This window comes from Rana temporaria, chromosome 13, assembly GCF_905171775.1.
Source record: "Rana temporaria chromosome 13, aRanTem1.1, whole genome shotgun sequence".
NCBI classification, from domain to species: domain Eukaryota; kingdom Metazoa; phylum Chordata; class Amphibia; order Anura; family Ranidae; genus Rana; species Rana temporaria.
Window position 1 is genome coordinate 67,968,049 of NC_053501.1, and position 15,892 is coordinate 67,983,940.

The 15,892-nt window shown below is 47.6% G+C and overlaps 1 protein-coding gene across 5 annotated transcripts in view; it reads right to left on the reverse strand.

Moving 5' to 3' along the window:
• The window catches only part of GANC (glucosidase alpha, neutral C), a 129,465-nt gene that overhangs the window by 86,554 nt on the left and 27,019 nt on the right, over positions 1-15,892 (reverse strand). For 3 of the 5 annotated variants that reach the window (XM_040333496.1, XM_040333494.1, XM_040333495.1), the window contains exon 7: positions 11,843-11,911. The exons of the other annotated variants lie outside the window; for them this stretch is intronic. In XM_040333496.1, coding sequence (XP_040189430.1) covers positions 11,843-11,911 — 69 coding nt within the window. The remainder of the gene's footprint in view (positions 1-11,842; positions 11,912-15,892) is intronic. 5 annotated transcript variants of the gene reach the window in all.

Sequence of the window (15,892 nt, forward strand, 5' to 3'; positions counted from 1 at the left end):
ACGGGTGGGGTGGGGGGGATGGGCGGTTGGCCCCACGAGGGCTGTTTTTTTGTTAGGGGTGTTGTTTTTGGGATGTTTCATTGTTTATTTTACTGTAATGCATTACATTTCAATTCAGACGATTGATGGTTCAGCACTGTATGACTGTAGGCTCTGTCCGTCCGAGGTCCTGGAGTTAGATCCAGCAGCTACCGTGTACATTTATCCTTACTTGATTTTTGCTTCAAAGACCCATGTCCACACTTAAAATTCTTTCCTGGAACACCAGGTGGCTCAACTCACCTACCAAACGTTCTCTTGTATTCCAATTTCTTAGAGCACACAACCCGCACATATGTATACTTCTGGAAACCCATCTAGTGGGGAGTAGAACCCTCGCTTTAAAGAAGCCTTGGGTGGGCCACCACTATCATTCCACTTACTCTAATTTTGCAAGGGGTGTTAGTGTGCTGGTACACAAATCCCTTTCGTTTCGGCTGCTGGATCTGATTCTGGACCCGGACGGTCGATTTGTTATACTTCATGCTAAAATCCATTCCCTAACTTGAACAGTGGTGGGACTGTACCTACCGCCTCCGGCCTCTTTGTCCCTGCTGAACCAAGTGACAACGAAGATAGCTGAATTTGCTTCTGACAACACAGTTATTCTGGGTGACTTTTATATGGTCCCCGACCCCGGCATAGACAGGATGTCGTCTGTGGGGCAGGCCTACCCTGGCTTGGCCACCTGGGCGGACACCTATGGGCTCACGGATGTGTGGAGGTGGAGAAATCCCCAAGTCCGAGCCTATACGTGCCACTCAGCGTCCCACAAGACATTCTCCCGCATTGATCTGGTATATGCGGGAGGCCCTGTCATGCCGAGGGTCCAGGATATTCGCATACTGCCTAGGGGGATCTCGGACCATGCGCCTTTGTTCCTGGTTCTGGATCTCTCTCTGGGTTTGTTGCCTAACTTGTGGAGGTTGTCGAGATACTGGATATCAGATGCTGAGGTGGAGGGACAGTTTGGAGTTGAGCTGACAGGCTATTGGGCAGCCAATGCTGACTCTGCTGCGGCGGAGACGGTGTGGGACTCCTTCAAGGCTGCAACACAGGGTCACTACCAGACCATTATTGCCAGGGTTCGCAGAGAGCGTAGGGTGGACCTGACCAGAGCAGAAAGGGAGGCATCCTTAAGGGAGGCAACATATGTTAGGACAAGGGATCCCCAGCACTACACACAACTACAGGCCCTAACTAAAGAGGTCCTCCGCCTGCGTACTTCGCTCACGCAGAAGAAACTGCTGGCTCAATCTCACAGGATTTTTGAACAGGGGGAGAGGTCGGGACAACTTCTAGCATGGCTCTCAAAGGAACAAACGGGGGGCTTCAGCATCTCGCAGATACAGAACTCAGCTGGGGATGCGGTGCACTCCCCAACTGAGATCAATCTTTGCTTTGCTGAATTTTATCAGGCTCTATACACCTCCAGGGTGGATTATGGGGAGGAAGACCTGACTCGCTACTTGGCTGATGTCGACCTCCCGGTCCTCACGTCTACGTACCGAGATCGATTAAATTCCCCCATTACGGTAAAGGAGATCATCCTGGCTCTGAAGTCTATGCAACCTGGCAAGACACCGGGGGCCTGATGGTGTCCCTGTGGAGTTCTACAAGCATTATGCTACTGAACTGGCCCCTAGGCTACAGGTGGTGTTTGTCTCATCAAGGGAATCTGGGGGACTTCCTGACACCATGAAAGAGGCGGTCATTGTTGTGATTCCCAAGCCCGGAAAGGACCCGTTGTACTGCTCCTCATACCGCCCCATCTCCCTCCTTAATGTGGATGCAAAAATACTGGCCAAGGTGCTCGCCATTAGGTTAAATACGGTCATAACGGCTTTAATCCACCCGGACCAGACTGGGTTAATGCCGGGCAGGGCCACAGATATTAACATTACGCGGCTTCTTACCCACGTGGACAGAGCGGACGGGGGGTCAACGGGAGTGGTGGCCTCACTCGACGCGGAGAAGGCCTTTGACTCTGTCGAGTGGGGCTACCTTTGGAAGGTCTTCCAGGGATTTGGGTTCGGCCCGGCTTTCATACAATGGGTGCGTATGCTATATGCTGGCCCGGTAGCCAGAATTCGTACCAATGGCTGCATCTCAGAGGCTTTCCCATTATCCCGGGGCACGCGGCAAGGCTGTCCGCTTTCCCCGGGCCTATTTGCACTTGCACTGGAACCGCTGGCCATTCAGCTTAGGGCCGAGGAGGGGGTGCGTGGGATCCGTGTGGGCACGCGGGAGGAGAAATTGTCTTTGTACGCGGACGACACCTTGTTGTACCTGGAGGATGCCTCGTCCTCGCTGCGGATGGCGTTGAGGATGTTTGATCAATTTGGGCGTTACTCTGGGATTCGTAAAAATTGGGACAAATCGGTCCTTTTTCCGCTTGGTCCTAATTTCCAGAGACCTCCGGTAGCCAACCCGCTCAGGTGGGTGGATGAGTTCACCTACCTGGGTGTTAAAATCACAAGCAGAGTTGAAGACTATGTGGGAAATAATATACAGCCTCTAGTGTCGCAGTTAGTGTCTAAGTGTGCAGTGTGGCGTTCCCTACCCCTGAACCTGTTGGAAGAGTTAATCTCCTGAAAATGTTTTTTTTTACCAAAGTTTCTATACTTTTTCCGGAGCACGCCCTCTCCTCTTCCCGGATCCTTCTTCCGGAGGCTGGAGAGTGTGGCTCTGTCCTTTGTGTGGGCCGGATGGCCCTCCAGGGTGGCAAGGAAAATTTTGTACCTCCCCATGTCGGGTGGGGGACTGGCACTCCCAAACTTCAGGATTTACTATTGGGCCGCGGTGTTGGTTACTGTGAGGTGGTGGTTCTCCCAACCGAAACAGAATCCGGCGGTGACGCTGGAGGCGGCTATCCTGGGCTCATACGCAGCACTTAGCAACCTGCCGTTCAGAGACCTTAGAGCTAGCCCCTCCATGACCACGGTGAAAGTTTGGCAGGAAGCAAGAGCGATATATAGACAGCCGAATCGGGTCTCCCCGCACGATCCCCTATGGGGTAACCCTATGCTGCCCCACCTTGATAGCATCCCCGACCCAGCTATATGGGCCAAAAAGGGAATCATTAAGATTAGACACATAGTCTCAGAGGGTAAGCTACGGACATTTCAAGAGCTGCGTGGCAGTTACTCCTTGCCGGCCTCCTTCCAGTTCCGATATTGGCAGTTGCATCATGCCTTTAGGGCTCAGATTCCTGAACCCCCGACCGTGGAGTCAGACTCCATAGAATGTCTTCTGATCTCGGACGTCATGGGGCGTCCTCTCTCCTCTCTGTATCTCTACCTCACGGTGGGTCATGACGCCAAGATCACTAAAATATGGGATAGATGGAGGGAGGACATCCCGTCTCTGGGGGAGGAGGAGTGGGAGGACTGTCTTACTGTATATATTCCCTCTCTGATTGCCGCCAGAGATAGATTCGCGCAGCTTAAGTTTCTACACAGGGCCTACTATACCCCACAGAGGCTGGCACGAGTGTATCCCCCGAGGTGCAGACAGGAGGTAGGAACCTTTTGGCATATGGTCTGGTCCTGTCCCAAACTTCAGCCCTATTGGGCCCCCGTGGCCTCCACTCTCGGGGATATCTACGGGATTGAGATACAGCCTGACCCGAAAATTCTACTGTTGAGTTATATGGGAGATGTGGAGGGAGATAGGTACTGCAAGTTGTGCTTAACATTCTCCTTATACTACGCTAGACGGGAGATTATGCTAAAATGGAAATCCAAGGACCCTCCTACTCATGAATCCTGGCGGAGATCGGTGACCTCAGTGCTCCCATTGTATAAGCTGACTTATGAAAGCAGGCAGTGTCCAGGGAAGTATGACAAGGTGTGGTCTGCCTGGTCTGACGCCTGTGCAATTTTTGACCCCCCTCCTGCCTGATGTATTATTGGTGGAGTTGGTGTGGTGCCCGTCCTCCCCCTCTCCTGACCCCTCTTTGAGCCCCCACATTTCCGTCCTTTTTCTTGACTGGATCTTTATCCCCTGGAATGCTTTCCTTGAACCCGGTCCCCTCCCTGCCCCCCCCCCCAGGATTTCCATTGTGCATATTAACCTGTATATCAAGGGGGCTGATGGGGGTGGAGGGGTTGCCGGGCTGTGGGGTATCACTGGACGATTGATAGAGCTATCATCCTAGTTGATGTTCGGGCGGGTCTCCCTGCCGAACCGTGAACGTTCTGAATGTATCTTGCTGTGCTGATATGTTTTGTAACTTGCTTAAACTGTAATGCTGAATTGTCTAATAAAGAGCTTTTTCTGTAAAAAAAAAAAAACAATGTCTGGCTTCTTATTATATCAATGCTGCCTAAAGGAAAAAAATCTAGATTTGTGGTGTTTCCATTGACAATGATGAGTATTTAGTAAAGGAAAATAAATATGACACTATGAGAACGTAGGAGAAAGCTAGAATGAACTCAAATTAGAAAAGAAGCAAACCAAGAAAATTACTAGAACAGGGGCAGAAAAATTGGGCCTTAGTCACTGGTGGCGGTGTCACAACACTGCAACCCCTCACAGATACTGTAATTGGAGCTCAGCAAAGAGACACATGCTAAGTATTGCATTAAAAATTGTTATTAGACGCCCCTGTTAAACAGGGGCAGAAACATTGGGCCTTAGGCACACCAAAACACTGCAACCCCTCAGATACTGTAATTGGAGCGCAGAAAAGAGACACATGCATAGTATTGCATTAAAAATTGTTGTTAGACGCCCCTTTTCAACAGGGGCAGAAACATTGGGCCTTAGTCACATCACAACACTGCAACCCCTCAGATACTGTAATTGGAGCGCAGAAAAGAGACACATGCAAAGTATTGCATTAAAAATTGTTATTAGACGCCCCTGTTAAACAGGGGCAGAAACATTGGGCCTTAGGCACTGGTGGCGGAGCCCAGAACCAAAAATTTTCTTAATAGCTATGAGCAAGATCAGTGAGGAGGAAAAGGATATTCAATCAGCAGCATAACAGGACAGTCACTCAGCATCAGTCTTGACCACTGGGCACTTAAACCCCCTTCCTAACCATATCAATTTTCAGCTTTCCGTGCTCTCACAATTTGAATGACAATTACTGAGTCATACAAAATTGTACCCGTCTGAAATTTTTGTCATTTTTTTTCACACAAATAGAGCTTTCTTTTGGTGGTATTTGATCACCTCTGCGGTTTTTATTTTTTGCGCTATAAATGAAAAAAGACTGACAATTCTGTAAAAATAAAAATAAATTCTAGTTTATGTCATATTAGTGGGTTATTTCTCACACACAGCATATGCATACTACAAATTACACCCCAAAACACATTCTGCTATTCCTCCTGAGTATGGCGATACCACACATGTGAGACTTTTACACAGCGTGGCCACATAGAGAGGCCCAACATGCAGGGAACACCATCAGGCGTTCTGGAGCACCCAGGCAAATTCTGACATTTCTCTCCTACATGTAAAAATCATCATTTACTTGCTAAAAAATTACATTGAACCCCCAAACATTATATGCTTTTTTTTTGAAAGACCCTAGAGAATACAATGGCGGTTGTTGCAACTTTTTATCTTGCACGGTATTTTCGCAGCAATTTTTTGAACGCGTGTTTTTAAAAAAAAAATGTTTTGTGCTTAAAAAAAAAGAAAAATCAGTAAAGTTAGCCCAATGTTTTTGCATAGTATGAAAGATGAAGTTACGCTGAGTAAATAGATACCTAACATGTCACCCTTCAAAATTGCACACGCTCGTGGAATTGCGCCAAACTTCGCTACTTCCAAATCCCCATAGGTGACGCATTGCAAGGTATTGGAGTATTGGGGTATTGTGGAGTATTGAGGTTATTGCGGATTATGGGGGGTATTGCACAATATGGGGGGTATTGCAGAGTGTGGGGGGTATTGCAGAGTGTGGGGGGGGGGGTATTGCAGAGTGTGGGGGGGTATTGCAGAGTGTTGGGGGGTATTGCAGAGTGTAGGGGGTATTGCAGACAGTATGGGGGGGGATTGCAGAGTGTGGTGGGGTATTGTAGAGTGTAGGGGGTATTGCAGACAGTATGGGGGGGTATTGCAGAGTGTGGGGGGGTATTGCAGAGTGTGGGGGGGTATTGCAGACAGTATGGGGGGTAATATTGCAGAGTATGGTGGTTAATATTGCAGAGTATGGGGGGTAATATTGCAGAGTATGGGGGGTAATATTGCAGAGTATGGGGGGTAATATTGCAGAGTATTGCGCAGGGAGGGATGGCTGGATCTGTGACTGCATTTGTCACAGATCAAGCCCACAGTGCTGGATCATTACACAATACCCAGTGGCGATCCTTACCTCCCTGGGGCCCCAAGCAAAATGACATGGCACATTAAAAATGAGACGCGGGGGGGGGGGCGCTGACGACAGTGACAGGTCACATTAAAGAAAGTTGCGAAGCAGGGGGAGGGGGTGTTCTGCTATCGGAAATGACTCAGCCAGCGAGTTTAGAAGCGGGGTGAGGGGCGAAAATGACTTCTTACCAGGCGGGGACTCTAGTACTTTGGGGGCTCTTCACGTCTTTGCGGGACCCTAAGCGGCTTGCATAGTGAGCCTATAGTGAGGATTGGCCCTGACAAGACCCTTTTTCCCTATATACTTTGAACAGCAGTATACAGGCGGTGCAAACAAGATAGGGACTGCAGGTTTCTTAAGTAGAATCAGAACCATGTCATACTTTGCTCCTGCATATTGCACAATTTCCTAAAGAGACCCTGAACAAACTACATGACTCTTGTGCCTGATGAGGCCACTGATGTTCCAGTGGTGGTGGGCCGTGAGACTGTCCATACAGGCTTTGCCCCCCAAAGTGCACGTGCTGTGTAGCAACAATATGTCGATTATTTTAGGGGTGGGTGGGGCCATTACAATGCCAGATCTTGGCACAATAAATTATTTTTTTGGGAAAGTAAAATTATAGAGAAAAGGGGGGTTGACATCCGTGGCCTCCTTTTAACAAATACTGTGAAGAACTCCTGTTCTATGAAGGCCTCCATTATTTCTGCTAGTCAAAATTTAGCCAAAAACAATAATGTCAGTCAAGCCTTAGCTTTCTACCCATATCTAACCCACAAACTCATCCACTGATCATAAAGTCCAAAAATCAAGTTTCGTATCGTCGTACTGCACGATCGTTTTCACGACATATTCTACCGACGGCGAACTACGTAACTCACGCAATATCCCTTTATACACTGAGCATGCGGAAAGCTCCGCATGTATCCCCGCCTATGACGATCGTTCTAGCAATTGTCACGCCCCTTTTTGGTCGGTCAATGCACTTCACTGAAGACATGATGGAGGAGGCTCAGAGAGAGGAAGCTGCAACCTCAAGTGAGGAGAGAGGCCAGGCACACCCCAGGAAGAGCAGTAAACCAGCCACCAGACTGAACTTTGCGGAGCTGGTTGCAATTCTTGAGGAGTATGACTATAATGGCCAACTAGGGCCTTACAGCAAACCGAAGAAGCTAAAGGGGCAGATTATGGAGAAGGTGCGGAGGACTCTCCATGAGAAATTTGGGGTGCAGAGGTCAAGGGCTCAGTTAAGAAATAAGTGGTGTGACCTGAAAAGGAGAAATCCAGAGCAGATGGAGAGAATTCAAAAAGTCCTCATAAGACGTAAGTAATTTTCATGTGTACTCTGAGTATTTATTTTTATTATTTTGCGGCATTTGTGGTTTTTATTTCAGGTTGTGTATATATACGGTTCAAAAATAGATGTTTCAAGGTTCATGTTTGTGGGCATAATATTTGGTTGGTCATTCCATTTAAGTTCTTTTTATGCGACAACAATTTTTTATTGAATGTACAGTTGTATTCAAAATTAATCAACCCCCACTGAAATTGATTGTTTTGCCCAGTTTGACATTGATTTTGATCATCCTGTCATCCTGCTTACAATTAAATCAAAGAGGCACGTGTAGGTCAGACAAATAAAACATAACATTTATAATGAAATAACCACAAATGTCTTTTCTGTGCTCACATCATTATCAGTTTTATTCAACCCCCAATTGACATTCAATCTTAGTACTTAGTACAACATCCTTTTAAAGTTATAACAGCTTTTAAACTTGAAGCATAGCTTGACACAAGTGTCTTGCAGCGATCTACGGGTATCTTCGCCCATTCGTCATGGGCAAAAGCCTCCAGTTCAGTCACATTCTTAGGCTTGCGCACTGCAACTGCTTTCTTTAAGTCCCACCAGAGGTTCTCAATCGGATTTAAGTCTGGTGACTGCGATGGCCACTCCAAAATGTTCCAGCCTTTAATCTGCAACCATGCTCTAGTGGACTTGGAGGTATGCTTGGGATCATTGTCCTGTTGAAAGGTCCAACGTCTACCAAGCCTCAGGTTTGTGACGGACTGCATCACATTGTTATCCACTATCTCCTGGTACTGAAGCAAATTCATGGTACCTTGCACACGCTGAAGCTTCCCTGTACCTGCAGAAGCAAAACAGCCCCAAAGCATGATTGACCCCCGCCATGCTTCACAGTAGGCAAGGTGTTCTTTTCATCATAGGCCTTGTTCTTCCTCCTCCAAACATAGCGTTGATCCATGGGCCCAAACACTTCTAATTTTGTTTCATCAGTCCACAGAACACAATCCCAAAACTTCTGTGGTTTGTCCACATGATTTTTGCATACTGCAGTCGACTCTTCTTATTCTTTGGAGACAGCAAGGGGGTGGCCTGGGAGTTCTGGCATGGAGGCCTTCATTACGCAGTGTGCGCCGTTTTGTCTGAGCAGAAACTTCAGTACCCACATCTGACAAATCTTTTGTCAGTTCCTCAGCAGTCACAAGGGGACTTTTCTCCACTCTACGCTTCAGGTAGCGCTCAGCAGTCGAAGTCAGCATCTTCTTTCTGCCACGACCAGGTAGCGTTTCAACAGTGCCCTTTGGCTTGAATTTGCGAATGATGCTTCCTATGGTGTCTCTTGGTATGTTTAACATCTTTGCAATCTTCTTATAGCCATTGCCCTTCCTGTGAAGAGTAATCACCTCTTCTCTTGTCTTCCCGGACCATTCTCTTGACTTCACCATGTTTGTAACCACACCAGTAAATGTCTAGAAGGAGCTGAGTATCACAGTCATTTTAAAGCTGCCTGATTGGTGCTTATTAGGCTTTATTGCTGCTCCCTGACATCCACAGGTGTTTTCAATACCTGATTGAAAACACTTCAATGAACCTCTGTTAGGCTGGGTTCACACTACGGTTTTCCCGTCCGTCAGCCGCATACGATTTCAGTATTGAAAACGTACGGGCCCGGACGGGAAAACGTATAGATAGACAATGCATTGCAAATCGTATGCACTCAGATGCATCCGGGTGCGTACGATTTGCTGGCAAAACGTTTTTTAAACGTACGCAAAACCGTGTTCAACCACGGTTTTGCGGTCGTTTTTAAAACAGTATGGCAAACGCATACGTTTTCCTTTAACATTAATGTCAATGGAAAACGCACATGTGTGCGGTTCCATACGTTCCCGTCCGTTTCAGCTGCATACGGTTTTTCATATAAATCGTATGCGGCTGACGGACGGGAAAACCGTAGTGTGAACCCAGCCTTATTCAGAATGGTAGTCTTTAAGCGGTTGAATAATTGTGTAAATGAAGAATTCACAAAATAAACATTTACTACTGTATTACAAAACCAATTGATGTCATTTTAGTTGCATATGGTTCTTTAAGAAGTCCTTGTAGGATTTCATTCTGAATACAATTACAAATGTACACTAAATTCCCTAAAACCCTTTACAGCATTGGGGGGTTAAATAATTTTGAACACAAATGTAGATGTGTTATTAACTAGATTTAAATAATCCAACTCACGTCAATATACAGTAAAAGGAGAGCATGCTCAGCGCAGAAGTTGATTACACAGATGGACTCAGTAGCACAATGGTTGGCATGGCCGATCCGCCCTATAGGCTCACTATGCGAGCCGCTTAGGGCCCCTCAAAGCTGTGAAGTGCCCCCCAAATAACTAGTGGCCCAACCTGGTAAGAAGTCATTTTCGCCCCCTCACCCCACTTCTCAACTCGCTGGCTGCATGGGCTAAGAGGCAATAAGTCAGCAACCCTTCCTTCTCAATTTAATGTAAGATGTCATTTCCGACAGCAGAACACCCCCTCCCCCCACTTCTCAACTTTCTTTAACCACTTAAGCCCCGGACCAATATTCTGCCTAAAGACCCAAGGGGTTTTTACAGTTCGGGACTGCGTCGCTTTAACAGACAATTGCGCGGTCGTGCGACGTGGCTCCCAAATAAAATTGGCGTCCTTTTTTCCCCACAAATAGAGCTTTCTTTTAGTGGTATTTGATCACATCTGCGGTTTTTATTTGTTGCGCTATAAACAAAAATAGAGCGACAATTTTGAAAAAAATTCTATATTTTTTACTTTTTGCTATAATAAATATCCCCCAAAAACATATATAATTTTTTTTTCCTCAGTTTAGGCCGATACGTATTCTTTGACCTATTTTTGGTAAAAAAAAATCGCAATAATCGTTTATCGGTTGATTTGCGCAAAATTTATAGCGTTTACAAAATAGGGGATAGTTTTATTGCATTTTTATTTTTTTTACTACTAATGGCGGCGATCAGCGATTTTTTTCGTGACTGCGACATTATGGCGGACACTTCAGACAATTTTGACACATTTTTGGGACCATTGTCATTTTCACAGCAAAAAATGCATTTAAAATGCATTCTTTATTGTGAAAATGACAGTTGGAGTTTGGGAGTTAACCACAGGGGGCGCTGTAGGAGTTAGGGTTCACTTTGTGTGTTTACTACTGTAGGGGGGGTGTGGCTGTAGGACTGACGTCATCGATCGTGTCTCCCCTATAAAGGGGATGACACGATCGATACGCCGCCACAGTGAAGCACGAAGAAGCCGTGTTTACACACGGCTCTCCCCGTTCTTCAGCTCCGGGGACCGATCGCCACACTCGAGCGGCAATCCGGTCCGCGGGACCCGTGGTCCCAGAGCTTCGGACCGGGTTGCGGGAGGACTGACGCCCGCGACTCAAGGCTGGGTACAAGTACAGGACGTATATATACGTTGATGTGCCCAGCCGTGCCATTCTGCCGACGTATATGTGCAGGAGGCGGTCCTTAAGTGGTTAATGTGACATGTCACTGTCGTCAGCGGCCCCCGCTTCTCTTTTTTCATGTGCTATGTCATTTTGCTTCTGGCCCCAGGGAGGTCATGATTGGCACTGAGTGTTGGCCACAAGAACAAACCAGTTAGGGTGTCACACAGAGGTGATCCAGTGTATACTTGTTGTTTTTCCATGTAGGAAACTTGGCCAAAGATAGAGAAATGCAGCAGCTTTGGTAATGGATAAAATCCTGTGTTCAGCTTAGAAGGATTGTAAAAACAGACAATTGTACCACACTTTTTAAAAAGAATGATTGATATTCCTCTTTTAGGCCTCTAATCTTTTTGATTTATGTATCCCTTTTTTTTACAATCTCATAGGGCACAATGAAGCTGCTGCAGTGGACCTGCTGAAGCCAACACCCAGACAAGACCCACCCTCGACGGATGTGCAGGAATTGCAAAATCCCACCACATCAGGTCAGTGTCATACAGCACAGCTTCAGGTAATACATGTAGGCCTGCATAATTTTAATACATGTTTTTTTTTCCAAAATTTCAGGAGGTGTCGGAGCTGTTGGGGGCACAGTGGACACCAACAGTGCCAATGTACTAATTGGGGATATAAACTCTTGTATGTCGGAATTAGAGGAAACAAACCTCATCCTCGATAACGTTCTGAAGGAAAAGAGACATTTGGAACAGCAATTGAAGGGTCTTGTAGATGAGCTAGGGAGGGATTTAAATAATAAAAAAAAAAAAATTATATTACCATATTTTTTGAAAAAATAAAAAAAAACACTTTTTAAGTGTCAGACAATAAATATTTTTGGATACTGAACAATGTCTGCCTTCTTATTATATCTGTTATATCCTCTGTGTTGTGAGGGACACAAGACTCTTGTCTGGAATAATGGATGTTAATTTCAGTACAGGCTGTACACTGTAACATGCATCTCAGGACAGTACAGGTTATCTGCTTCCTACATGTGCTCTCTCTAAGATGGCTACTATGCCCCTTGACCCTTGTCATCACTGCTGGGTGGAGCCAGCCTTAAAGTGCCAGTACATGTGGAACCCTTCAGGTATAACAATATCAATGCTGCCTAAAATAAGAAATCTATATTTGTGGTGTTTACATTGACAATGATGAATATTTAGTAGAGGGAAATAAACATGACACTATGATAACGTAGGATAAAGCTAGAATGAACTAAAATTATAAAAGAATCTAACCAAGAAAATTACTGGAACGGGGCCATACAATTTGGGCCTTAGGCAGTGGTGGCGGTGTCACAACACTGCAACCCCGCACAGATACTGTAATTGGACCGCAGAAAAGAGCCACATGCAAAGTATTGCATTAAAAATTGTTATTAGATGCCCCTGTTACACAGGGGCAGAAACATTAGGCCTTAGGCACAACACAACACTGCAACCCCTCCCAATATCTTTAATTGGAGCACAACAAGGAGCCACGTGCAAAGTATTGCATCAAAAATTGGTATTAGGTGCCCCTGTTAAGCAGGGGCAGAACAATTAGGCCTTAGGCACAACACAACACTGCAACCCCTCCCAATATCTTTAATTGGAGCACAACAAGGAGCCACGTGCAAAGTATTGCATCAAAAATTGGTATTAGGCGCCCCTGTTAAACAGGGGCAGAAAAATTAGGCCTTAGGCACTGGTGGCGGAGCCCAGAAATACAACATTTCTTACTAGCTATCAGCAAGAAAAGTGAGGAGGAGAAGGATATTCCATCAGCAGCATAACAGGACAGTCACTCAGCATCAGCATACGCAGTCTCAAAGGGATCTGACATTTCAACCAAAAATTATTATTCAGTAACATCAGCATCAGGTGCTTGGTAGCTGGTGTTGATCCAAGCCCGATTCATTTTGATGAAGGTCAGTCGATCAACAGAGTCGGTGGAGAGGCGCACCCTGTGATCGGTCACAAAGCCTCCAGCAGCACTGAATGTGCGTTTTGAAAGAACACTGGATGCAGGGCAAGCCAGTAGCTCAATTGCGTACTGTGCAAGCTCTGGCCAGTGATCCATTCTGAAGACCCAGTAAGCCAGAGGATTTTCAGTGGGGAAGGTGTCCAAGTCGGATCTTGCCCCTAGGTATTCCCGGACCATGTAAACCAGACGCTGGCGATGGTTGCTGGAACCGGTCAGACCTTGGGGCTGCGGACTAAAAAATTGTTTGAACGCATCGGTCAGACGGCCACCTTCTCCACCGCTCCTTCTCTGACTCACCGAAGCCTCAGCAAGTTGTTGTCCAGGGCCAGGTTTTGTTAATCCCCCCGGTTCTGGGAACGCATTGCACAGAGCCTTCTGCAAGGCCTCCCGCAGAAGTTTCATCTTCTGCTCCCTCTGCGATGGCAACATAAGGTCCGCTACCTTACTCTTGTAACGTGGATCAAGGAGAGTTGCCAGCCAGTAATGATCCCTCTCCTTGATAGCACGTACACGAGGATCCTTACGCAGGCTTTGCAGGATCAGGGAGGCCATGCAGCGTAGGTTTGCAGAGGCATTCGGGGCACAGTCCTCTGGGTCAATGAGGACGACAGGATCGGCGGCCACCTCATCCGAGCCACGTAAAAGTCCACGTGTTACTTGGGACTGTAAATGATCCCTTGAAGACTGCTGCTGTTGATGCTGAGTGCTAGGCTCCACCTCCATGCTGCTGATACAATCCTCCTCCTCCTCCTCCTCCTCCTCCTCCTCCTCCTGTGTTCTAGGTGGGCAAGCAGGAACAGTGTCTGGATAAAGGGGGCCTTGAGAGGTAAGGAAGTCCTCCTCTTCCTCCCTCTGTTCTGCCTCAAGGGCCCTGTCCATTATTCCACGTAGGGTGTGCTCCAACATGTGAATAAGCGGGACAGTCTCACTGATGCATGCACTGTCACTGCTCACCATCCTCGTGGCCTCCTCAAATGGTGACAGGACAGTGCATGCATCCCTGATCAGGGCCCACTGGCGTGGTGAAAAAAAACCAAGCTCCCTTGAGCCAGTTCTGCTGCCATATTGGCACAGGTACTCATTGATGGCCCTCTGCTGCGTGTGCAGCCGCTGCAGCATGGCCAACGTAGAGTTCCATCTGGTGGGCATGTCACAGATTAGGCGGTTCTTGGGCAGGTTGTGTTCCCTTTGGAGGTCTGTCAGCCGAGCAGTGGCATTGTATGACCTTCAGAAATGCACACAGACTTTCCTGGCCTGCTTTAGGACATCCTGTAAGCCCGGGTACCTGCCCAAGAACCGCTGCAACACCACATTGAGAACATGCGCAAAACAGGGAACATGGGTGTGTTTTCCCTGTCGCAGGGCAGAGAAGAGGTTGGTGCCATTATCGCTGACCACCATTCCAGGCTTCAGCTGGCGTGGCGTCAACCACCTCTGAGCCTGCCCCTGCAGAGCTGAAAGAACCTCTTCCCCAGTGTGGCTCCTGGCTCCCAAGCACACCAGCTCTAGCACCGCATGGCATCTCTTGGCCTGCATTCCTGCGTAGCCCCTCATACGCCTACGGAGAATGGCTGGTTCTGAACAAACATCACCACAGGAAGAGGCCACAGTGGAAGAAGAAGAGGAGGGGGTGGAGGAGAGAGGAGTGTCACAAGCAGTAGTAGTGTTTTGGAGGCGTGGTGGCGGAACAACCTCCAAAACTACTGTACCTTGCCCTGTGTCCTTCCCAGCTGCCAGCAGAGTCACCCAATGGGCCGTAAAAGACAGGTAACGTCCCTGTCCATGCCTGCTGGACCATGAGTCAGTGGTAAGATGCACCTTACCACTGACCGCCCTGTCCAGCGAGGCATGGACATTGCCTTCCACATGCCGGTAGAGAGCCGAAATCGCCTTCCGGGAGAAAAAGTGGCGTTTGGGTACTTGCCACTGAGGTACTGCACATTCCACAAACTCACGGAAGGGGGCAGAATCTACCAACTGAAAAGGTAGCAGTTGAAGTGCTAGCAATTTTGCTAAGCTAGCATTCAACCGCTGGGCATGTGGATGGCTGGGAGCGTACTTCTTTCGGCGCTGCAGCAGCTGGGGCAGGGAAATTTGTCTGTTACTTTCATTAGATTGCCCGCATGTACTACCACTACTACGTTGTGACACACCTATTTCTACACCTTCGGTGCAGGCTTCAGAGAGGACTGGGGGTCTAGTGGGGTTGGAGGTCACAGAAGGGCAAGGGGAGGTCCGCTTCGGTCTTTGGTGTGGGTCTTTCTGGTATGCTTGCCATCGAGCTGCATGGCAGCTCGACATATGTCTGGACAAACATGTGGTGCCCAAGCGGGTGATGTTTTGGCCACGCGAGATACGCTTGAGACATATGTTGCAAACAGCAAAGGTACGATCTGATGGACATGTTTCAAAAAAGGCCCACACCAAAGAACTTTTGCTGTACCGTTGAGACACAGCAGCGCCACGTAATGCAGTTGGTGTGCTGCCCTTAAGCTGACCCCTGGAGGGCTTCCTGCCTCTTTGGAGATGTGCCTGTGCCTCGTCCTCCTCCTCCTCCTCTCTCCTATCAGGCACCCAGGTAGAGTCAATGACCTCATCATCCCCTCCCTCCTCATCATCACTGTCGAAAACCTGGCAGTATGCTCCAGCTGGGGGAACATCACTCCCAGATTGTTGTCCCTCTCGGCCACCCCCTCTCCCTGGGCTCACATCAATGCCTTCCTCTATCTGTGTTCCGTCATCGGAGT